The sequence below is a fragment of the Hypanus sabinus genome, chromosome 12 (genome assembly GCF_030144855.1).
Source record: "Hypanus sabinus isolate sHypSab1 chromosome 12, sHypSab1.hap1, whole genome shotgun sequence".
NCBI classification, from domain to species: Eukaryota; Metazoa; Chordata; class Chondrichthyes; order Myliobatiformes; family Dasyatidae; genus Hypanus; species Hypanus sabinus.
Window position 1 is genome coordinate 86,407,513 of NC_082717.1, and position 26,593 is coordinate 86,434,105.

The 26,593-nt window shown below is 41.3% G+C and overlaps 1 protein-coding gene across 1 annotated transcript in view; it reads right to left on the reverse strand.

Moving 5' to 3' along the window:
- Positions 1–5,210: 5,210 nt before the first annotated feature.
- LOC132403089 (ras-related protein Rab-32-like) overlaps positions 5,211–26,593 on the reverse strand; it is a 32,397-nt gene continuing 11,014 nt past the window's right edge. The window contains exon 3 of the mRNA XM_059986368.1: positions 5,211–10,355. Within this exon, the coding sequence (XP_059842351.1) occupies positions 10,200–10,355 (156 nt within the window). The 3' untranslated portion in view covers positions 5,211–10,199. The remainder of the gene's footprint in view (positions 10,356–26,593) is intronic.

Genomic DNA, 26,593 nt, shown 5'->3' on the forward strand with positions numbered 1-26,593 from the left:
CTGTGACTCATGTAGCTAGTTGTTCACCTCTCTCATTTCTCTCACCCATGCCATAATGCCAATATTGTCCTTGTCCCTGGTCTTGCCTACTTTTGCATTGAAGTCACCTTGAATAATGGTATTTTCTGAGCTTTTACATTATCTTAGTGCTGTTTCTAGTTCGTCATAAAATTGTTCAATGTTTTCTTCACTGCTGTCTGCTGTTGGGCATAAACTTGAATGATGTTAATGTCAAAAGGTTTTGCATGTAGTTTCACAAGTGGCATTCGATCTGATATTGTCCAACAGCCTTTTATTGATTTTGCATGTTCTTCATCTAACATAATTCCAACACCCTTTTCATGTATTTCTCCTCCTGAGTAAATGATGGTATATCCCTCTGAGCTTGTTTTACCAGCTCCTTTCCATCTCATCTCACACATTCCCAAGATGCTGATTTTTAATCTTTCCATTTCCTCTTTGACATTGTTTACCAGGTTGGTTAAGAGTTCTTACATTCCAGATTGCTAGTCTGATCTTCTTTGCTTTTAATCTGCCGACAGTCGCTGGATAACAGTCGTGGTTCACCTGTGGTGCATGAGATCCTCTACAGGATGAGGCTCCTTCGGTGAAGGCTCCATTCACATCTTTGAGCTGAGACCGTAGCTGACTTGAGTTCATGATTATATGTGGGAGGAATACCGAAGTGGTTTCGCGTTGCCTTCTTCAGTTGCAGTGTCCATACCCTGGCCATTGATCGGCAGATGAATCTGCCCAGCGTTTTTGCAAAGGGGGAGATCATTAGGACCGGATCACATTCCAGTTGAACTATATGAAGTGCTAGAAGATTTTGGTGTAGAGAAATTAACAATCTTATTGAATAGAATATAGCACCAGAAGATCTTTTAAAGGCAGTGTTCATTAAACTGCCAAAGAAACCAGGTGCAACAGAATGTGGACAACACAGAACAATTAGTTTAATAAGCCACCTCACAAAAATTCTACTTAGAATCATCATGCTCAGAATAAGAAACAAAATTAAACCAGAGGTCAGTGAAGAACAGTGTGGCTTTGTTGAAGGCAAGGGAACATCAAATGCAACTTATATTCTCAGGAATATTATCAATAGGTCAATAGAAGTACAACAAAACCTATACTTCTGTTTCATTGACTATGCAAAAGCCTTTGACACAGTGGAACACCAAGTCATCAAGAAAATGCTTAAGGATATTAATATCGACGGAAAAGATCTAAGAATAATCAGGAATCTCTACTGGCAACAAAGTGCAGCCATATGGATAGACAACGAGATTGGTGAATATCAGCCAATAAAGCGAGGAGTCAGACAGGGTTGTGTTCTATCACCAGACCTGTTCTCCCTGTACAGTGAAAACATTATGAGAACCATACAAGACCTACCCGGAATAAGTATAGGAAGATACAATATCAACAACCTCTGCTATGCGGATGATACAGTACTGATAGCAAATAGTGAAGTAAATTTACAGAAACTAGTATCTACCATCAACACGGAGAGTGAAAGACTTGGCCTAACCTTAAACAAAAAGGTTTAACATCAAAGAAACCTGATATCCCAAATTGTAGGATCGTGTTGGGAAATGAAATCCTGAAACAAGTTCACAACTTCAAGTACCTTAGATCATGGGTAACATCTGATGGCAAATGTGAAACAAACATAAAAGCAAGAATAGCAATGACAGGAACAGCATTTACAGAAATAAGAAACATCCTAATGAACAGGAAAATAGCAATTGACATCCGCCTTAAAACTCTCAGCTGCTACATTCTTCCTATATTGATGTATGGCTGCGAGTCATGGACCATCACAAATGCAATGGAAAAAAGAATCAATGCAGCAGAGATGTGGTTCCTCAGAAGAATGCTCTGCATATCATATACGGATAGAATAACCAACGAAGAAGTTCTGCAGAGAACGAAAACAAAACGTACATTACGTAAAAAAATCAGAAAACAGCAATCAAAATTCTTTGGACACGTCATGCAAAGAGAGACATTGGAACATTTAGTTGCAACTGGAAAGCTGGAAGGAAGAAGAAGCAGAGGCAGACAGAGAATGAAAATGATCGATGGATTAACATCATGGTTAGAAACAGGGGAGGCAACAACTACAATTCGGAGGGTACCGTGATGGATGGAAGGACATGATCGCCTACGCCGAACAGCAAGGTACCTGAAAAAAAAGTATCAAAAATTGGGAAAGATTGTGAAATCTTTAGTATTTTAGCATCCCTGTGAAAGAGTGAAAGCCAACAGAGTGGCATCTGAACACCTTAGGGCTCTGTCTCCACTTCCTTTTCTCTACACTCAAATGTGTTTGCTGTTGCCTTTTTCTGTTGTAGATGTTTTGTTTCTTGACACAATGTCCCATTTTCTGAATTGAAAGGCCGAGTCAAAAATATCTGAGTCATTTTTGCATTTTTAGCTGTTATTAAATTTAGCAATTTTATGACCATGACTTGAAACCTGTTTTTTTTTTCTATGCACAAACGCTGCTTTATCTGCTTAGTATTTCCAGCATTTGCTGTTTTTATTCCTGGCTGCAGTGCTTACGGTTTGAGCTTCAGAACTAGCAACACTTTCAGCTAAGCACAATTAAAATACTGACATCTACAAGACAAAAGCTGTAAATTGTCCAGGGATGTCCTGTTCTCCAAAAACAAATCCTGAGCAGCTAATTTCTACAGATCTACTCAGTCGTCAGCAAAGTGATGTATGATTGTCAAATGACTCATCTTCGAACAACCAAAATGCCTTTTCACCTATAACAATGCAGAAAATGGGATAGTCTCCACTTGCCTGATTGAGTCCAGGTCTCTCAGCACTGAAGAAGCTCCATATAAAACAGAAGTAAACAGCTGGCTTGATTGACATCCCATCCACCACCCTACCTACACGTTCATGTCCTCCATCTTGGCATAGAGAGGCTGCACTGTGTACTGCCAACAAAACATACTGCAGTTCCTCATCTAGACTACTCCTGCTTCACCTCCCAAACCCATGACCTTTTTTCCACTGAGGCAGCAGATATATGGGAAGACTAGGACCTGAGGTCCCCTTTGAAATTGTACACCCAACAAAGTATATCTGTTCCTTCATCACTGCTGGGTCTAAACCCTGAAACTCATGTTACAATAGTACAGTAAGAGTGCCTTCACCATAAATACTGCAGTAGTCCAAGGCAAATGGTCATCAAACCCTTGCAATTAATGTCGACTTTGTCCACATTCCTAATTAGCAAACACTTTGATTTTAAGATTCTAATCTCTCCATGGTCATGCCCCTTCCTAAATCTTTGCCCAAAAATTATATTGAAGTTAATAAAAATGTTAGTAAGTTCCCCAATTTTGACCAATGAACGGAAGTTAACATATTGCCATCACAATAATGAGTAACAAGGGGAGGAAGCAGCAAGATGGCACCAGTGACCAATGGCAATGTCCTGCAGACAGTTCACAAAACTAAATATACTTCTGCTACTAATCTGTTTGCAATTGGAGCCTGTAATGGACATTTTGATAATGTGTTTTTGGGCCAACTGAGTGACCTGACGTTTTTGCTGTCTCCAGTGGAATTCGGTGTAGTTGAGTGAGGTTGAGAACAGAGTGTGTGGCCTAATGGCGAAGTACAAACCGTTGATCGGCTCCATTTCTCGCCAATCTTGCCAATTAAATCGCCAGACAGGATTAAAATCAACGAGGACGAGAGTAGAAGGCAAGTGGGTGTTCAGCACTGTCTGCCTTTGTTTGTTCGGTCTCCCTCTCCCGCTGCTGCCAGGGGAAGGTTCAGGGGTCTTGGGCAAGGCTTGCGGATTGGACTCATTTTTAGAGGACTCTGTAGTTCATGTTTTTTTATTTCTGCTTACTCTTTTTTTAAATTGTTACTTTCTGTGATGTTGATTGGGGTGGAATAGTTCTGTCGCTTGCAGTCAATACAGCACAATGTAGCTTGCAACAAACAATACAGCACTGCAGCAGGCAGTGAAGAAGGCTAATGGAATGTTGGCCTTTATTACAAAGGGAATTGAGTACAAGAGCAAGGAAATCCTCTTGCATTTGTACAGGGCCCTGGTGAGACCACACCTGGAGTATTGTGTACAGTTTTGGTCTCCAGGGTTAAGGAAGGACATCCTGGCTGTAGAGGAAGTGCAGCGTAGATTCACAAGGTTAATTCCTGGGATGTCTGGACTGTCTTACGCAGAGAGGTTAGAGAGACTGGGCTTGTACACGCTGGAATGAAGGAGATTGAGAGGGGATCTGATTGCAACATATAAGATTATTAAGGGATTGGACAAGATAGAGGCAGGAAATATGTTCCAGATGCTGGGAGAGTCCAGTACCAGAGGGCATGGTTTGAGAATAAGGGGTAGGTCATTTAGGACAGAGTTAAGGAAAAACTTCTCCCAGAGAATTGTGGGGGTGTGGAATGCACTGCCTCGGAAGGTAGTGGAGGCCAATTCTCTGGATGCTTTCAAGAAGGAGCTAGATAGGTATCTTATGGATAGGGGAATCAAGAGATATGGGGACAAGGCAGGAACCGGGCATTGATAGTAGATGATCAGCCATGATCTCAAAATGGTGGTGCAGGCTCGAAGGGCCGAATGGTCTACTTCTGCACCTATTGTCTATTGTCTATAATTGGATGGAAATGAACACTCCCATACTGTTTCAAGGGCCCTGCAGTTTGATGTTTAATATTCTGGGTGTTATTTTCTTATTTTTTGCCATTTGACCAACTTGTTCTGTTTTCCTTCTGTGCATTGCGTGTTTGATGTTTACTTTGAACGGGTTCCATGGCGTGTCTTTGTTTCCTGGCTGTCTGTGGGAAGACGAATCTCAAGGTTGTTTACTGCACACATACTCTGATAATAAATTGAATTTGAATCTTTGAAGTTGTAGGTAGTGATTTCCCCAAGTGCATTAATCAGAAATATTTCAGAATGAACTTAGCTGCCAATATTCAAAATAAAATATATCAGAGGTTTTAATCTCAAATTCGTCAGTTACTGCTTGAAACAATAACATTAAGTTTCATTGTGAATGAGCAAATTTAACTTACTGCCTCAGGATAACAGATAATTAAAATATGTTACAAAATTCAGCACTAGAAATTGTACATTCTCAACATTCCAATTCTAGTTACTATAAGATTAACACCCGCAAAGTTAAAAAATGCCAGACACGTCAAAGTGGTTGATTTAAAAAAACTTTATTGTTACTAAACAAGATAACAGGGGTGTATTACAACAATTTCCATTATATTCTGTTTAAGGCAGCAAAATATCCCAAGACTCCTCACAGGAGTGTGACTAAACAAATAAAATTAAGATGTCCAAAAGTTTCATCAAAGAGTTTGGTGTATGGGAGTCTGCTGAAGGGGAAGAGACAAGAGGAACAGACGTTCAAGGGTGAAACTTCTAGACACTAGCGCTCTGGTTTCTGAAGGCATGGCCACCAGTGGTAGATCAATCAAATTTGTGGACAAGCAGAGCCTGAAATTAGAGAATTAAGAGTTAAAGGGTTAGGGAGAAGACTGCAGATTTAGGAAAGGGCATGGCCATGGGGAGATTAGCATCCTAAAATCAAAGTGTTTGCTTTTAAGTCAGCAAAACCAGGATCGATGAATGAACATTCCTGTTAGCTCATGAGCAGCAGAGAGAACTGGAATGGATGTATAAAAAAGCATGATTAAGGATCTCAGCAGTAGTTTAGTGGGGTGGGGTTCAGCAGTGTTACAAAGATGGTATTAGATTGATAGCATAGAATTGTACTCTGAGGCTCATCTTAAGGTCAATTGTTACACACAAAAACTGTGAGTTGTCTCAATAACTTTCGTAAGGGGGGAGAGTAGAAGTGAAAACTACAGACTACAACCACAGATAGTTACTCCAATCTTCAGAATATTTAGCAATCTGCAGAGATGGTGCAGATACTCTTTACTGTTTTTATAGTTAATTGTAAGTATAATAGCTGTAAAGAACCAGGATAGGTGGTGGTCAGGTGGAGTTGGGCGTCATCTATTTAAGTGTGGAAAGTGAGGTCACTTTTTCCAGATGACATTGCCAGAGATGCATCAGATCATGAGATTTTTTAAATATTGAATCAAGAATTTCAAAGAGAAAAATAGAAAATGGAGTGCTGCTATTTCAGTTAACAAACCATGGCAGGCAAAACAGAACTGTTGACAGAATTTTGCCTCCCTAAACCTTAGGATATGTACTTTCATCATAATTGTGGATAACAACAGTTTCCCTATTAAAATAGTAACATTAATAGAAAATGTTAATATTTGTAACAGAACTTTTATGGATAGGAAGTGCAAGACTTTGAGATATAATCATCAATCTCCCACTGTACGAAAGTGAAACTAGATCACATGTAGTTTTTAAGTGGAAACAGAGAGAAGAGACACTAAAGTTGGTCTCTTTCCAGGAGTCAAGCACATAATCCTAGCTCACTTCTCAGTAGAGTTGTGAGGAAAGTGAAAACAACACTTGCATTTACATAGCATCTTTCCATTCACTCGAATTTGCTCTGTAGTTGATTAATTATTTTGTAATGTATTCGATGCTTTAATGTAGGTAGAGCAGCAGGAAATTTGTGCATAATAAATAATTACCAAACAGAGAATGTTGCTTGGTTAGCCAGAAGTTATTGACATTTGCCCCACAATGTTACCAGATGCCAATTTCCAACATTCTCACTGTGTGATATAGTTACAAGTCAGAGTCACTGGAGATAGTGCAGTATTACATTTCCCATTTCCTGGTGCTTATATCCTTCTAGATGACAAGGTTCACTAGCAAAAAACTGTATTATTGAAATAACCTGAGGCTTCTTTTAAGGGAAATGGAAATAAAAGTAATTAAATACTTCTTAGCATAGACATTTATTATGGGGAAAGTAACCAGAATCTGTTCAGGATAGAATAACCTGTTATTTTCCACTAATTATTAACAACCAGAATGGATTTACAATTACAACTCATACAAAATGACTTGAGTTTAATTTCTTAGAAACAGTAGGGGAGGAAAAACTTATGTGATTTACACAGACCTCTAAAAGACAGTTAATAAGATTCTACATGAATGATTGTTTAGAAAAAATGAATGCACAATAAAAGAATCAGTATTTCCCTGATACAAAAAATTGATTAATAAGTAGGAGACAGATAGTAAACATACTGGGAGTACACCCAATTTGAAATGACTGGCTGCATTGTCAGTATATAGCATATACCCAGATAAAGCAACCAAAAGCATTACATTTAATTTTGCTGATGATATTAAAGTAGGTGATACAGTAAATTGTGCACTGGGCATAAGACGTTGCATATGAACATTGATAGATTGGGCAGTGCTAAATGGAATTCAAAGTGGGAGCTCATTTGTTTTGAACCTAAGATAAATCAGAATAGTTTCCAAAAAGCCAGAAATGTTTTTAAAACTAGCTAGCATCAAAAAATATATATATATATATTTAAAAATGGATTATAGAATGCTGGCCTTAATTTCAAATGTTCTGGAACAGAAAAGACTGGACATTGTATTGTAGCAGTATAAAGCTCTACTTAGTCCTCATCTTGAATAATGAATTGTTTTCAGTGCTGCAGATTGAGGAATATATTTTGGTGTCATTGGGGCTACAGCATAAATTCACCACAATTATCCCTGGACTAAAAGGTTTAAATTCTGAGTATATTCTTGAATATACAAGAATAGTAGGAGATCTAACTGAAGTATTTAATAATGGCCAAGGGTCTTGATAGTTTGAATTGATGGAACTAATTTGCTGTGATAGACAGATCTATGGAAGTGAAAGAAGCTGGTGTTCGTGATGGAGAGGATTAGTGCTCAGAAGCTCAATGTGGAGTCATATGGCACAGTGAGGGTGGTTTAGCAAGTGCTGATGGTAGGACACCAGCAGTTGCTCAGATATGGAGACAGTAGCATAGGCCGAGGAAACTGTGTAGCTCATTCACAGTGGATATGCAAGTTGGGCAGCAAGACAAAACAAGCAGTGAAGGTGCTAGGTGGAGTGGCAGAGAGAATGAGATTCCTCATCATGGGTGTGGAACCTGTCCCTGGCATTATCACCACAATGACGTCAACAAGTATCAGCCCGGAGCTGAGGATGACTGAACCCTGGAAAAGATCCATGCTTGTGAGAACTGGTAGGTATTTCAGATTCACAAACTCATGTTTTTTTTTAAAAACAGAAATTGTACTTGTAGCAAATATGATGCAAACATTCACACCATCCAATCTGTTCCAAGTGGCTCTTATGTCATTTCCCTGTTTTTACCAATACACTATCCAGAATGTCCAAGACACTGTGCTGAAATTCAATACGTGATCTTATCTAGACCACTGTGTAGTTTATTTTAAATTTCTGACCCATGTAAGTGTCTGGTAGAGAAATTCTATGAAGGGACTTATCAAATGCTGGCAAGAGGGCACACGGCTAGCAGAAGGTTTACCCTTATTACATGAGGTTCAATGCTCTCTCAAAGACTATAGTTCAGGAAAGGCATGGAAATCTGCCATGAGATTCTGTGTTTGCCCCTTTTTTTCCAGCATTGGACTGCCTACAAACAGGGCTGCTACCTTACAGTGAACTGGGATCAATCCTGATTTTCAACGCTGTTAATGCGGAGTTTGCACATTCCTCCTGTGACCACATGGGTTTCCCCTTGGTGCTTCAGTTTCTGCCCACATCCCAAAGACGTGAGTCGGTAGGTGAATTAGCCTGGTCTGTGGCTGAGGGATAGAAACTGTGGGTAGTGTTAACGGGTGTATCATGGTCCCAGTGGATAGTGGGCTGACTGGACTGTTTTCATGCTGTAGGACTTTATGCATTCTCCTCCAATTTCCCAAGGTCAGACTGTCACCTTCCTCCCTCTGACTCTGTGCAGAATAAACACTCACTCAGAGTTTCAAAAAGACACATGGAGGAAAAAGACACAAAGTACACTGGAATACTCTTGAGGCAGTTTATTTTTTTAAGGCGAGACTTCCAGTGCTCAGAGCCCAAGCATTTGGAAGTACAAATGCTTTAATTTTCACTCAAAAGTGGATAAAGGTGGCAGATGCTACTAAGAGACTAGAATTGGGAGAATGCAGGATTTGGGGATGAAGAAATAGAGAGATATAGAAGCTATCAGAAAGCTTAATTGCAAGGATGAAAATTTTCAATTCAAATACACTGGAAGCCTGTACAAGACGTGGAACGAGGAAATGGTGCGTGTTAGGTTAGCTCAAGTCAAGGTCACTTCAGTTGAAGTGTATCAGATTTATAACCACAGAAACAATCAGCCACATTCCCCTCCCAACAAGACTGGAAGTAACAATCAGAGAGGTGAGGGCTTCAGAAGAAGGCGGGTTAAACACAGCACAATGACAGACACTAATGAAACATGGAAGGAGTTGGTCTTGGTGCTTGGGAGGGTGAGTAAGTGGGACTATACCTGAGAGTTTGAATACCAGTAAATTCCTACCTACTTCTGTTGACCATCAATTTGGAATTAACAGGTATGAGCTGCTGCAGCCAAGAATTTGAGAAATTCACAAACCCTTAAAGCCAGGATACTTAAGGAAGAATTTGCTGTAGTGGCAAGTATTGCATAAAACCCTTATTTGAAGCATCTCACCCGGTTTACAACACATTTCACAGGATGTCATAACAACTGTGTCACTTCTTAAACAGTTTAATGAACTTAAGTAAAATATTGCTACTGACCAAAAGATAGAGGACTACAATTAGGCCATCAAGTCTGCTCCTCCATTAGATCATGGCTGATTTATTTTCCCTCTCAACCCTATTCTCCTGTCTTTCAATTGGTCAGAAGCAAGCACCTGAGACCGGAAATACTGAGATAACACAAGATAGACTACACAAAATAGATCCTGCTTGAAAAACTGACAAAGTAACTACATTTTAAAGTTATTTCAAAAGCATAATACACAAATGGAGAATATATTGCTCTTACCATTCTACCATTCCACTTTTAATTAAAACTATGATAACATTTTCATTTTAAACAGATGTTAGCCTAAATCATGCTACTGCTCGTTAGTTTTGTTTAACAATCACCCAAGTTCACTGTTGTGTAGAAAAGGTCAACTGGATATTGTGCCTTCCAAAATGGATAGTTAGACATTTGAGGAAGACAGACATGGTGCGTTAGCAGCATTGTGACTTGTTCTCACGCTCTTCAGTATACTCCGTTAATTTAATTGTATCATCTGCACTGGAGTCCTCTGATATTTGGTGGATGCATTCGATGGACAGAATATTCCCCACCAAGAATTTCACGGCTTCATCAACATTTATGTTGTCCTGCAAACATCAGAAAAATATTTTATTATAAGTTAATGCATTGGAAAAAGCATCCATGTGCAAGGGAATGCCAGTATATAATCAAAGGAAAGCCTTGATGGTATAAATACTTCATCAGCTTACGATATTCCAATGTGTCTAAATTCCTTTCCAATCAGTTAGATATAGGAAATGCTGAAGCCAATATGCCTGCAGCAAACTTCCACAAAAAATATTATAAAAGTAACCAATTTAATTTTTTGGCATGAAGTTAATTGTGGAATAAACACTGGCCTAAAGAACTGACTCGCTGACTCAGGAGCAAGAGTCCAATCCACTGATCCTTACAGAACGTTAAGATTCATACGCGTGCTGCTTTTTTGATACATCCCTCGACAAGTGCAATTTATTGTCATATTTACATATTTAAAAATACTTAGTTGCAGCAGCATCACAGGCTTATAACATCATATAAGCAGGATTCCTTGGCATGAAAGCAGGACCTCTGGTTGGCCTAGCTGGCCTATGCCGTCTCAGCTCATCACAATTGCCCACATTTGGGCCACATCTCTGCAAACTTTTCCTATTCACGTACCTGTCCAAATAACTTAAATGTTTTTAATGTATCTGCCTCAACCAATTCCTCTGGCAGCTCCCTTCACATACTGACCACCCTCTGATGGAAAATGTTACCCCTAAGGTCCTTAGCAAATCAGAATCAGAATCCTTTATTATCGCCAAGTATGAGGACACATACAGAGAATTTGATGCCGGTTTCCCTGAGCTCTCTGTGTACAGAATTAAAAACAAACAAAAACAACAGTGCAAATAATCGTAAACTATATACAATTAGGTCCACCTCATTGAATGTACAGGTGGACTTGATGTACAATAGACTAAAATTCAGGTGTTCATAAGACTGACGGCATACGGAAAGAAACTGTTCTTGTATCTATTTGTCCTGGCATACAGTGATCTAAATGTATAAAAAAGCTGGATGAACTCAGCAGGTCGGGCAGCATCTGTTGACAGCAGCAGTCAACGTCTTGACCCGAAACGTTAACTGCTTCTTTCAATGGATGCTGCCGGACCTGCTGAGTTCATCCAGCTTTTTTGTACATCTTGATTTGACCACAGCATCTGCCGTGTACTTTGTGTATACAGTGATCCTTCCAGAAGGAAGGAGTTGGAACAGGTGATGTCCAGGGTGTGATGGGTCTACAATAATGCTGCTTGCTCGCTTCCTGACTCTAGATGCATATAAGTCCTGGATCGAGGGCAGCACTCTGGCTCTAATGTTATAGTTCTGTACGGTTTTAAGACAGTGATTGAAAAAGAAAGGACAGGTCCGCAGGTCAAGGGAATATTTTTTTCGTAATTCAAATTATTATTATTATTATTTTTATTCTTATTTTACAAAGCAGCACAGCATATCATAGAGCAGATACAGTACAGCATATTTACACAGCCATCCCATGACAGGAAAACATAAAACTAAGAAATAGAAAAAAACTTCTAAGTTTAAATTAACAAACAACCTAAATTGATCCAATGTGTCTTTCACTCTTCCCTCACTGTTAATTCTTCCCAACATGTGTTCATATGATGAAATCTTAATCATTTCCTCAGTCCATTCCCTCACAGTGGGACATCTGGGTTTTTTCCCAGTTTTGCAATATAAAAGGGAACATTTCAGGGGAATTAAGCAGGAATGAGCAGAGGTCGACTGGATGAACCTGTTTTAAGGGAAACATACGGATCATAATTGGGAGGCTTTTAAGAGAATGATAAGGAGTCCAGGAGAAGCATATTCCTGTTAGGGTGAAGGACAAGCCAGTTAAGTTTATGAAAACTTAGCTGAAAGACAGAGGCTCTGATAGAGAATGTAGAAGCTTACATTGAATTTCAGAGGTTGGGAATAAGAAAATTCCTTGATAACTATAGAAAATTAAGAATACATTTGGGAAGGAAATTCAGAGGGCAGAAAGGTTAAGGAAAATCCCAAGAGGTTCTATAGCTGTATTAAGAGTAAATGGTGGTGGGGGAAAATGTAGGTTCCCTTAGGATTCAGTAAGGCTACCTATGTCTTGACCTGCAAGCGATGGTTAGGATTTTTTACGAATATTTCTCCAATGTTTACTGAGAAAATCATGGTTGCTCAAGAGTTAAGAGGTGAGGTTTTGAAGGACATTCATATTACTAGGAGGGGGTATTTGCAGCCTTACATTACATTAAGGTGGATTATCCTCAGGGACCAACCAAGAGCATCCTCAGACTTCATGGGATGTTACAGAAGAAATTGTGGGGCTCATGTGGAGATATTTGATCCAATGTTAGCTGTTGGTGAAGATCCCAGAGAGTAGCAGGTGGCCACTGTTGTTCCATTGTTTAAGAAGGATAGCAAGGACAATCCAGGGAACTACATGTCAGTCAGACTGACATCAGTAGACGGGAAGTTACTGGAGGGAATTCTGAGCGATAGGATCAACCTACATTTGACTAGACAGAACCTGATGAGGAATTAACATCGACAATGCTGCTTGACAAACTTTTGAGTATTTTGAAGAGCTAACTGAAAAAGTAGATGAGGGCAGCGCAGTGGATATTGTCTATTTGAACTTTTGCAAGGCCTTCAACAAGGTACTGCATGGAAGGCTGTCAAGAAGGTTAGATCCCATAGAATCCAGGGAGAGCTAGTCAGACAGACAGACAGACATACTTCATTGATCCCGAGGGAAACTGGGTTTTGTTACAGCTGCACCAACCAAGAATAGTGAAGACATATAGCAATATAAAACCATAAATAATTAAATAATAATAAGTTAATCATGCCGTGGAAATAAGTCCAGGACCAGCCTATTGGCTCAGGGTGTCTGACACTCCGAGGGAGCAGCTGTAAAATTTGATGGCCTCAGGTAGGAATGACTTCCTATGACGCTCAGTGTTACATCTCGGTGGAATGAGTCTCTGGCTGAATGTACTCCTGTGCCTAACCAGTACATTATAGAGTGGATGGGAGACATTGTCCAAGATGGCATGCAACTTGGACAGCATCCTCTTTTCAGACACCACCGTCAGAGAGTCCAGTTCCACCCCCACAACATCACTGGCCTTACGAATGAGTTTGTTGATTCTGTTGGTGTCTGCTACCCTCAGCCTACTGCCCCAGCACACAACAGCAAACATGATAGCACTGACCACCACAGCCTCGTAGAACATCCTCAGCATCGTCCGGCAGATGTTAAAGCTAGTAAGGTGGATTCAAAATTGGCTCAGAGGTTAGAAGCAGAGGGCGGTGGTTGAAGGTTGATTCTTGGAATGGAGGCCAGTGACTAGTGGTGTGCTGCTGGGGTCAGCATTGCGATTCATTATTTATGTAAATCATTTGGACCAGAATACACAAGGTTTAATCAGTAAATTTGCAGGTGACACAAAATTTGAGGTGTTGTTGATAATGAAGAAGGTTATTGTAAATTACAAGGGAATCTTGATTTCAAAGGTAATTCAATACAGATAAGTGAGAGGTGATGCATTTTGGAAAGTTAAACCAGTGTAGGACTTATGCTAGAACGTTAGGACACTAGGGAGTGTAACGGAACAGAGGGAGCTGGAAGAACAAGTGTATAATTCATTGAAACCAACATCAGAGGTAGACAGGATGGTGAACAGCACATTTAGCATGCTGGCCTTCATCAGTCAGGGCACCAAGTATAGCAACTGGGACATTATGTTGCAGTTGTGTCACTCATTGGTGATGCCACATTCAGGAGTAGCGTGTACAGCTTTGGTCACCCTGTTATAGGAAAGATGAGGTTACTCTGGAAAGAGCAGAGAAAAGATTTCCAAGTATGTTCCCAAGACTAGAAAGCCATAATTTAGGGATAGATTGGCTAGGTTCAGTCTTTATTCTTTGGAATGTAGGAGAATGAGGGTGACCTTATAGAAATCCTAGAGTGAGGGGTATAAATGGGGTGGAGTCTGTTAGATGTGTTCAGGAAGGTTTCTTGACACAATATGCAGATAAGCCAACAAAAAGAGAGGCTGTATTTGATCTGGTATTGGGAAATAAACCTGATCAGATGTCAGGTCTCTCAGTGGGAGAGCAGTTTGGAGATAGTGATTACAATTCTATCTCCTTTACAATAACTTTGGAGAGGGATAGCAACAGGCAAGTTAGGGAAATGTTTAATTGGAGTAAGGGGAAATATGAGGCTATCAGGCAGGAACTTGAAAGCATAAATTGGAAAAAGATGTCCTCAGGGAAACATATGGAAGAAATGTGGCAAATGTTCAGGGGATATTTGCGTGGGGTTCTGCATAGGTATGTTCCAATGAGACAGGGAAAGGATGGTAGGGTACAGGAACTGTGGTGTACAAAGGCTGTTGTAAACCTAGTCAAGAAGAAGAGCTTATGAGAGGTTCAAAAAACTAGGTAATGATAGAGATTTAAAAGATTATAAGGCTAGCAGGAAGGAGCTTAAGAATGAAATTAGGAGAGCCAGAAGGGGCTATGAGAAGGCCTTGGTGAGCAGGATTAAGGAAAACGCCAAGGCATTCTACAAGTATGCGAAGACCAAGAGGATAAGGCGTGAAAGAATAGGACCAATCAAGCATGACAGTGGAAAAGTGTGTATGGAACGAGAGAAGATAGCAGAGGTACTTTGCTTCAGTATTCACCACAGAAAAGGATCTTGGCGATTGTAGGAATGACTTGCAGTGGACTGAAAAGCTTGAGCATGTAGACATTAAGGTAGAGTGTATGCTGGAGCTTATGGAAAGCATCAAGTTGGATAAGTCACCGGGACCAGACGGGATGTACCCCAGGCTACTGTGGGTAGCGAGGAAGGAGATTGCTGAGCATCTGGCGATGATCTTTGCATCATTAACGAAGACGGGAGAGATTCCAGAGGATTGGAAGGTTGCGGAAGTTGTCCCCTTATTCAAGAAAAGGAGTTGAGATAGCCTAGTAAATTGTAGACCAATGAGTCTTACTTCAGTGGTTGGTAAGCTGATGGAGGAGATCCTGAGAGGCAGGATTTATGAACATTTGGAGAGGCATAATATGATTAGGAATAGTCAGCATGACTTTGTCAAGGGCAGGTCCTGCCTTACGAGCCTGATTGAATTTTTTGAGGATGTGACTAAACACATTGATGAATGTAGAGCCGTAGATGTAGTGTATATGGATTTCAGCAAGGCATTTGATAAGGTACCCCATGAAAGGCTTATTGAGAGGGTAAGGAGGCATGGGATCCATGGGGACATTGCTTTGTGGATCCAGAAATGGCTTGCCCACACAAGGCAAAGAGTGGTTGGTAACCAGTGGTGTGCCTCAGGGATCTGTTCTGGGACCCTTACTCTTCATGATTTTTATAAATGGATGAGGAAGTGGAGGAATGGATTAGTACGTCTGCTGATGACACAACGGTTGGGGGTGTTGCGGATAGTGTGGAGGGCTGTCAGAGGTTACAGTGGGACATTGATAAGATGCAAAACTGGGCTGAGAAGTGGCAGGTGGAGTTCAGCCCAGAAAAGAGTGAGGTGGTTCATTTTGGTAGGTCAAATATGATGGCAGAATATAGTATTAATGGTAAGACTCTTGGCAGTGTGGAGGATCATAGGAATCTTGGGGTCCGAATCCACAGGACACTCAAAGCTGCTACACAGGTTGACTCGGTGGTTATGAAGACATATGTTGCATTGGCCTTCATCAACTGTGGGATTGAGAGCTGAGAGGTAATGTTGCAGCTACATAGGACCCTGGTCAGACGCCACTTGGAGTACTGAACTCAATTCTGGTCGTTTCACATGGACATGGAAACTATAGAAAGGGTGCAGAGGAGATTTACAAGGATGTTGCCTGGATTGGGGAGCATGCCTTATGAGAAGAGGTTGAATGAACTCGGCCTTTTCTCCTTGGAGCGACGGAGGATGAGGGGGACCTGATAGAGGTGTATAAGATGATGAGAGGCATTGATCATGTGCATAGTCAGAGGCTTTTTCCCAGGGCTGAAATGGCTAACATGAGTGGGCATGGGTTTAAGGTGCTGGGGAGTCGGTAAAGAGGAGATGTCAGGGGTAAGTTCTTTTTTTTATATATATATACATACACGCGGAGAGTGGTGAGTTCATAGAATGGGCTGCCGGCAGTGGTGGTGGAAGCGAAAATGATAGGGTCTTTTAAGAGACTCCTAGATAGGTACACGTAGCTTAGGAAAATAGAGGGCTATGTGTAAGTCTAGGTCGGGGGTCTGCAACCTGCGGCTCCCGAGCCATTTGTGGCTCTTTCACCTCTGTGCTGCGGCTCCCTGTGGCTTTGGGAAATAATTGGTCAGTATTTAATTAAAATGTATTTTATGTTAGTTTGTTAGCTTTTGAAATGTAATTATGGTGATCTTGTACAACCTAAGTGTAGCGACACATTTCCTGCCACATCATAAAACGGCTCACAATTAGCCAGCATTCCGGCTAAGGGAGATAGCCTACGGGGGTTTGTGAGTACGCGTCTTTTGCAGCATCTGCGTCCATGGGGGCTGGGTTGAGGGAAGCTGAAAAGCAAGGCTGTTTAGTTCGAATAAAGCTATCTTTGACTGCAGTTTACTGACACCGCTACAACGTGTTTTTATCGCTGGCTGTCCAGACGGAAGGTGCTGAAACGCTTTGTCGCGTGTCTGGAAGAAGTGAAAACTTTCCTGGGCAGCAAAGGGCTCACCTTTCCTGAGCTGGAACAGCCAGAGTGGCTGGAAAAGCTACACTTCATGGTAGACATGACAGCGCACCTGAACACGCTGAACACAGCTCTTCAGGGGAAAGGACGTACAGCCCTGCACATGTTGGAGGATGTTTTGGCATTCGAGCGCAAGTTGACAGTGCTTGCCAGAGATTTACAGAAAGGCACTTTGTCTCACTTCCCCAATTTGAGAGAGTTCAAACAAGGTCACGACATGATAATTTCGGAGTATTTACATTCTGCAATCATCGCAATGCAAACATCGTTTGGGAAACGCTTCTGTGAGTTCAGAGAGGAAAAAAACACATTATCCTTCCCGGTCACTCCCTTAAGCATCGATCCTTCCCTACTGAATACGACTGCATTGGCAGGTGTGAGTCAACCTGATCTTGAGATGGAACTGGCCGACATAGCCGACAAAGACATATGGGTGTCCAAGTTTAGACGCTTGACAGCAGACCTTGAAGATGTTGCCCGTCAGAAGGCCGTTCTTGCTCAGAAACACAAATGGAGTGATATTGAAAACCTCACAGATGACAGCTTGCGATCCTGTGTAAAGATGAAGGTGACATCATACAGCCCTGATGTGCAGACGCTGTGCGCTGAGGTCCAGGAGCAGAAATCCCATTAACCAAGTATGATAAATATTTTAATTGCCTATTATTTTACTCATATTCATATTTTTTCATTGTTCAGTGAAATAGTCCTTTCATTTTTCAGGATGACAGCTGGCTGACGTTATTTTTGGTTTGCTGCTGGCGGAAAATTTAAGTTCGGCGTTTTTCATAAATACAAGAAGGACTCAAATAGACATTGAGTATTTTACTTAAAAGTAACTTTCAACCCAACGTCTTTTTTTCGGAGTTCAAAATGTTTTTGTTGCATGCAGAAATGTAATTTCGTTTTCTCTGCAGGAGTTCATCAATTTCATAAATGCAACACATTATAGTTTGTTTATACATAGCATAAAGGCAAAAAAAACGTTGTATGCAGTGTTATTTCATTTTAAATGTCAAACGGGTTTTGCGGCTCCCAGTGTTTTCTTTTCTGTGGGAAACGGGTCCAAGTGGCTCTTTCAGTGGTAAAGGTTGCTGACCCCTGGTCTAGGTAGTTATAAGGTAAGGACATGTTCGACTCAGCTTTGTGGGCCAAAGGGCCTGTATTGTGCTGTGGGTTTTCTATGTTTCTAAATGTTTAAGATTACGAGAGGTGGATCATAACAGTCCTTTGCCCAGGGTTAGAGAGTCAAGACTAGAGGGCATAGATTTAGGGTGTGCAGGGAAAGATTTAGAAGGGACCAAGGAGCAACTTCCTCAGGCAGTGGATGGTGAGTGTAGAGAACAAGCTGCCAGAAGTGGTTGCGACACGTTCAGTAGTATAATTGAAGAAGCACAAGGAAAGGTATCTGGAGATGTGGGGCTTCGAGAGCAATGGACTGAATGTAGGAAGTTGCAACTAGCTGGGTGAGCACTGTGGTCGATATGGATCCATTGGCCTGAAAGGCCTGTAGCCGTGCTGTGTTGCTTTATGACTTTTTGACTTTGGGAAGATGCCCTAGCTTTGTGATAAGCGTGATATTGGAACTTAAGATGATTATATTGCTGGGAATTAACCTAGCTGGACTTTCCCTTTGAGTTTGGAGATATGAGATAAGGAATCAATCTAATCAAGGTGCATAAGAGGATATGAGAAGCTAAATATGGGAAAACGAAATCTCCAATGAGAAAATCCACAAGGCAGAGCAAACTTTATATTAGCAGTTGGGTCATTCAGACTGAAATCAGGAAGAAAGCTTTGTAAATCAAAGTCAGTGGGAATTTGGAACCAACTCTCATGAAGTTGATCTATAGAAAGTTCCCATAAATATCAATGTGATAACGACCATGTTACATTTTCAATATGTTGATTGAGAGAGGAATACTGGCTTCCTCCCCTTCTAAAGAGTGGTGTGGGATTCACTCAAGAAGGTGGACAGAATTAGTTTAATATCTTCTCTAAAAGGTGGTAACCTCCAGCCCTAGTGGAACTACCAGCCTGAATTTTTGTGCTGAAGATTCAGGAGCGTCTTGAGCCAACGAATTTCTGCCTCAAAGTTAGCAGAGATTGTGGCAAATCAAATGAAATATAGACTGTGGCCACTGGAGTCCTGTTGTATAATGTTAGTAACAGAAGTATAGCAAAGCCCAGTAAATGGAGATAATTTACTGAAAGTTCGTAATCTGAGTGAACTGTGGAGTAGGCATGCAGTGTGAGGGACATCAGTCATCAATCATTCCCCGCAAACCCACTACATCTCTAGACCTTGGAGTTTTACTGAAAATCTAACCACAGGTTGAAAAGGTCAGCTGGAGTTAAATTTCCACTTCTCTTCTTGTAACTATAATTTTCAGATGAAGTTGTGAAACACCCCTTAAAAGGCAATGGCCTCTTCCTCTTACTTTGTGCATCCTTTTTAAAATTTAACCTCTTCCCTGCCAATTTCTCCCCACCTCTCGCTCCATTCCCATTCACCCTTCCAAATATCTTCCCCACACAAATGCGCAGGGTGCAGTCACTCCTATAGTGACTGGAAAAGTCGCAGATACAGCCCAGTCCGTCACGGGTAAAGCCTTCCTCTACACTGAGCACATTTGCAAGGAGCTCAGTCTCAGGAAATCAGCATCGATCATCAAGGACCCCTTTTAAGTTTTGTAACTCATTAAACTAATTGAAGGGAAAAGACGGGAGTCTAAAATGTTAGGCTACCTCCACGTGTACTTTAAGCAAGGCTCACATGTAACATGTGGTGGATCAACGACAGAGGTCATATACGTACTGTTAATTATAATCCACAATGCATTACATCAAAGAATGCTTAGTCAAACAAAATATTTACAATATTACTCAACTATTACTGAAATGTTAAATACACAACATTCCTCCCTGCTTAGCTACAAACTCTAACTCAATATAGAATGCATCTCAACACACTATACTCTCTAATGCAACTACTGTACAGACATTCACAGCATAGTAAATTTTATACTGTCCCGTTCCAGCCTAAATCACTGTGGAGGCTTTCTTACTCTTGTGGGATATGTCTTTCCTGACAAAGGGGATTACTCTGCTCGGCAGGTGAGACTTGTGGCTGTGAAACAACCTCAGGCTCTGAGGCCTTCTCCGTGGTGGTTGTAAGAGTTGACTCTGGGACTGCAGGAGGTGGTCGTGACAGCTCTGGACACCTCTCCTTTCCTTTTCTCGGCTTTTCTCTCTCTGGATCTACTTTCCTAGTCCCGGATTCTTTCTGTCTATCCTGTTCATGATCCCTTCCTCAGTCATGCTCCCTTTCATTATCCTTCGTTCTCTCATGACCCCATCACAACCTTGCTCAGTCCCGATTCCATCCACACTCTAGTTAACCTTTTTCTTTCTCACATTCCTTCTCTTTTTCATGCCTTTCTCTTTCTTGCTCACAGACGCTCTATATCTTCTCTCCTTTTCAACTTCTTGTCTTCCTTTTTATTCTAGTTTCTTGTGAGTATCTCTGAAGTCTCTAATTTCTTGAGAAATTGGGTCTCATTTATTCTCTTCCGTTTCCCCAGCACTTACGTCATCCTCCTTTCTTTTCCATCTTTCGAGAATGTGTATCTTGATCTTGGGAAGGTGCATTTAGTTCACTGAAGTAATCTCTTATTAATCCTTCTATTGCTCCTTTTATGATCTGCTCTCTCCTCTTGGTTTCTTCATCCACACCGTCATCCGACAAATCCTGTTTTCATCTCTCCATCCACTCCTTTCCTTTTGGCCTTCCATTCATCCAGCTGGGTTTTGGTCTTTGCATCTACTTTTATAAGCAGCTTTTTGTCTCCCACTTGACGTCCCTGCAATAACCTTAATGCATGCAGAGTACATTCTGGATCTTAATACTTACAAAAGCTGAATGTTTGCAACTTTCCTGAAGCTCCTTGAACTCTCTTCCATCTTAAAGCCAAGCCACATTTCACAAGTAACTGTCTGATTAACGTAATAGAAGCTTCCTCAGATATGTTGTCTCCAAAATCTATTGTAGTCAGACCAGTGCTTTTGTCACTTTCATGCTTCTTCTGAGCACCATGGTCTTTCTACTTTCCAACCAGGGGCACAGAAGTTGGCTTCAACACCTACTTTCCTTCTGTTGGGCAACAGTTCATGGTGTATAGCATGGAGGCAGTTGTGGCATCATCCAGTGCCTTTCTTAATTCACTTTCAGTTGGCTTCAGGGGATGTGGCATGCAAACTGTGGATAGATCCCCAAATCAAGTTGTAGTTGTCTCAGCCAGTCACGTTCCCACATTGCTTGTCCTTTTGTTTTTACCACATACAAGCCCAATGTGGCTTACTAGTTGTTGTATTTCACTGTTACAAAATGTAATTCCTACAGGAATGATCTTTCCCCAGTATAAATTCTTAGGTGGATGTCTGCAGGTTTCAGTTTAGAGCATTTTTGAAATGCTGTTCTAATCCACTTTGTGCAATGAATGTACAACAAAACCAGTGTCCAATTCCATTTTAATTAACTTGCCATTCACTTCTGGTGTAAGCCATATAGCTTATCTATTGTTATTTTTCACATTATAAGTCATAAGGCCACCCAGTCCTGTATCATTTTCACCATTATCAGATTTTTCATTAACAGCATGCAGATTAGTTCTCTTTTTGAAACTGCGACTTTGTTTTAAAATCTTTTTCTCTTCCCTGTGCAGTCCATTTCTTTTTTTACTCTGCACAACATGCTCTTTGTATGTGTCCCATTTTGTTGCATTTTCTGCAAATTTCCCCTTTAAATCTGCATTGGTTTGGTGTATGAGAATCTCTGCCACAACAGTATCATAATTTGTTTGGACAGGCAGGTTTCAGTTTAGATGGTGCAATTTTCTTGAAGCTCACCATCATTTCTGACTGCAACTCAACTTTGTCTGCTGTTTCCTTTGATATAGCTATTTCAACTGTTCTTATACGTTCTGCTTCATTTAGGAGCCATTTTTGAATGCTTTCTTGTTAGATTCCACAAACTAAATGATCTCTCAGTGCATCATTAAACCCATTACTGAACTGACAATGCTCAAACGACTTCTTCAAATCAGCCACATAAGCTGAAATTAACTCCCCTTCCTTTTGATTCCACTTCTGAAAGCTAATGTGTTCCACAATCAACAACGGTTTTGTTTCTAAATGTTCTTGTGTTACTTTTTGATATCAGCAAAGCTCATTTCAGCTGGTTTGGTTGGAGCAGCCAAACTCCTATGCTTTCCCACCTATTACACTCAGCAATACTGGTACTTATTTCTCACTGGCTATTCCATTTGCTTTAAGATATTACTCAATTAGCTCAATATACATATTCCAGTTATCTGTTGTGTAATCAAAAGTATCAATTTTTTTCAATGTAGCCAGCCATTTCTGCTTTTTTAAAAAAGATTATTATCACTCAGTTCTCGCTGTTTATGAACCCATGAATTCATCCATCTTCTACCTTTCTTTTTAAACTGTCTTTTTTTGTGAATAAAATCTGCTGCTTTGAAGAAAAAGTGCTGTGCTTTTTCTTAAACTCAAATGCTTCTCACTGCGCTTTTTAAAAACCCGAACGTCTTGTTGTATTTCATCAGGTAGATAATCATCTTGAGTTCATTTAAAACATCTCATCACCACTATTAAGTTTTGTAACTCCAAGATATTGAATTAATTGAAAGGAAAAGACAGCAGTCTGAAATGCGAGTCTAACTTCGTATTTACTATCACTTGGTAGTGTGATGGTGTATGCCATTTACAGACTTCTATATATAATCCACAATGCATTTTGCAAACAACAAAGAATGCTTAATAAAGCAATATACTTGCAATATTACTCAAATGTTACTGAAATATCAAAGACACTACAACTCCCATCATCCAGGCCATGCTCTCTTCCCACTGCTCTCATTAAGGAGGAGGTACAGGAGCCTCAAGTCCCACATCACCAGGTTCAGGAACAGTTATTACCCCTCAGCCATCAGGCTCTTGAACCAGAAGGGATTACTTCACTCATCCCAACATTGAACTGATTCCATAATCAATAACTCACTTTTAAGGACTCTACAACTTGTGCTGTAGATATTTATTGCTTATTTATTTTCCCCCTTTTTTTTTTTGAGTTTGCACAGTTTATTGTCTTTTGCACATCCGTGGTGAGCAGTTTTTCATTGATTCTATTATGTGCCTTTGTATATCTCTGAATGTTCGTAATAAAATGAATCTCAGGGTTGTATATGGTGACATGTATGTACTTTGATAATAAATTTACCTTGAACTTTCTTATAAATTTTTTCTTACCCCAATTGCTTAACCCCTAGTACACAAAGTCCTTGTCATCCAGGAGGGCCAGAAATACAGACTTCCCGTGGATAGCAATATATGTGGATACTACTAATGGCAAAGCATTTCAATTTAAGGAACATACTACTATATTTAAAAATCAAAAAGGAAATAAGCTACCAAAACTGGTTCTGTTGAATTTAATGATAAAGGCATTGACTAATCTTGATATCACAAGTTATAGCTGTGTAAATTAAGACTGTGGAAATCAGGAAGCATCTTGACACAAGGGGGTTGGAGGAGGCTGCTTTGTGTGTGCATACATATAGGTGGCACTTGTTATAAAGGAAATCAGCAGACAGCAAGGACTGAGGGCAAACACTCCAAATCACACCTTCTGTAACAATAGCCGAGTGCCTAGCCCTCGGTCTTGTGCATTGTGAGTGAGCTGGTTTTGTTTTGTTGCAGCTCTGAAAGTGTGATGTAATTGTGGCTTGTATGTAGTTGCAGAAATATTGTAAAACTCCTTTGTAAACACAAGAGCTTCTGCAGATGCTGGAATCCAGAGCAACACAGACGAAATAGTTAGAGGAATTCAAAGTTAGGCAACATCTATGGACAGGAATCAGTGTTTCAGGCTGAGATCCTCTGAAGGGTCCTGACGAAGGTTCTCAGCCTAAAATGTTGACTGTTTATAGTAAGGCATTGGAGGAATTCAGTGGGTTAGACAGCACCAGACATAGGAACAGAATTAGGCCATTTGCCCACTGAGTCTGCTCCACCACTCAGTCATGGCTAATCCTGTTTTCCCCTCCTCAGCCCCACTCCCCGGCCTTCTCCCTGTAACCTTTGAAGCCATGTCCAATCAAGAGCCTATCAATCTCTGCCTTAAATACACCCAACAACCTGGCCTCCACAGCTGCCTGTGGTAACAAATTCAAAACCCTCTACCTAAAGATATTTCTCCACACCCCTCTTTCCTGAAGCAATGTCCTCTTTTCCTAGACTCCTCCATCATGGGAAACATCCTTTCCATGTGTACTCTGTCTAGGCCTTTCAACATTTGAAAGGTTTCAATGAGATACCCCCTCCAAATTCCATTGAGTACTGACCCAGAGCCATCAAATGTTCCTCGTATGATAACTCTTTCATTCCTGGAATCATCCCTGTGAACCTCTTCTGAACCCTCTCCAAAGCCAGCACATCTTTTCTTAGATACTCAAGGTGAGGCCTCACCGGTGCCTTATAAAGCCCCAGCATCACATCCCTGCTCTCGTATTCTAGACTTCTTGAAATGAATGCCAACAGTGCATTTGCCTTCCTCACCACTGACTCAACCTGCAAGTTAACCTTTAGGGTAGTGGTCACCAACCTTTTTAAGCCCAAGATCCCCCACCTCAGCCTTACTGAAAGGCAAGATTGACCCCAGATTGATTAGTTACATGCATGTGCACCGGGGCAGAAAAGACCAGAAGTAAAACCCCAAAGTACACTGCAGATGCTGTGGTCAAATCAAGACGTACATACAAGCTGGATGAATTCAGCAGGTCGGGCAGCATCCTTCGAAATGAACAGTCAACGTTTGACTAGTCGTTTCAACGGATGCTGCTTGACCTACTTGAGTTCATCCAGCTTGTTTGTACGAAGTAAAACCCTGCAACCCGGAAGTAGAAATAATGTATAAACACTGGGGGTACCCACCCTTTTTTGCACTGTGGACCGGTTTAATATTTACAATATTCTTGTGGACCGACCGAGGGGGGATGGCGGGGGGGGGGGGGGGTGTTAAACACTACGGGAACACAGCAATACTCGAAACAGGTTCCTTACGTCCAGTCTATTCCGCAATTTAGTTTTCGCAGCTCTCGGCTGCTGTCCCGCTTGCTCACGTTTTTTCCGTTCACAAAACTCAATGGGTTTGTGTTTAAGTACAGGGTGCTTGGACTCAAGGTGCCAAAGCAGTTTTGAGTGCTTCATTGCCTCATTAGACAGCCTCCGGGCCCAAAACTGCAGCCTCCCACCCGTCCGCCGCCAGCCGCCTTGGCCAGGTGCGGCTGGTCGTGGGTGGGCTGAGAGGACAAGGTCATGGCCGGAGGTCCCCGTGTCAGGGCCACGGTGGTCGCAGTCCGGAGAGAGCGACCAACTGAGCAGGGAGTGCGACAGGACACGCCCACGCCCCCAGGATCTATCGGTCGATAAAAGTTTGCTTCAGTGGATCGCAGTGGAGTAGCTGCTCTGCTACTTATGAAACCCTGAGCCCGAATTAAATCGTCTGTGAATATTTTAGCACCGGGTTCGCCACCAACATTCGGTGTGCTAAACAGGTTTAGAGGCGGCGCCCATCTGTCCGCGCTCCAGGCCGCTAGCAATGGCACTTCCAGCCGGCCGTGAGAGGCCAACCAGTGATCCCTGGCGCGAGGGTGTCACTGCGTTTAGGCGACTGATGCGTGGGTTCAAGTTCAACAGTCAGCGTGTCAGGGAATGAGGAAAGGTGCAGCTGGCTCATATCGTTTCCTCGTGGCCCGGTGGTTAGGGACCACCGAAGTACACTGTGTAGTGCAGGGGAGCTACACGCATGCACACTGGGCAGAAAGAACAGAACTAAAACCCCGCAACCCGGAAACAATCTCTCAACAGTATTTGTGTATTTTTTTTCCCCGGGATCTACTGGGAAAGTCTCAAAGACCAACCAATCGATCGCGATTGACGGGTTGGCGACCACTACTTTAGGGTGTTCTGCACAAGGTCTCCCAAGTCTCTATGCATCTCAATTTTTTGGATTTTCTTCCATTTAGAAAATAGTCTGCACATTTATTTCTACTACCAAAGTGCATGATCATGCATTTTCCAACATTGTATTTCATTTCCCACTTTCTTGACTAGTCTCCTAATCTGTCTTTCTGCAGCCTACCTCTTTCCTCAACATTACCTGCCCTTCCACCAATCTTTGTATCTATAAACTTCGCAACAAAGCCATCTATTCCATCATCTAAATCATTGATATATAGCATATAAAGAAGCGATCCCAACACAGACCCCTGCAAAACACCACTAGTCACTAACAGCCAACCAGAAAAAGATCCTTTTATTCCCACTCACTGCCTCCTACCAATCATTCAATGTTCTAACCAAGCCATTAACTTTTCTGTAAAACCATGGGCTCCTAACTTGGTAAGCAGCCTCATGTGTGACAAATTGTCAAAGGCCTTCTGAAAGTCCA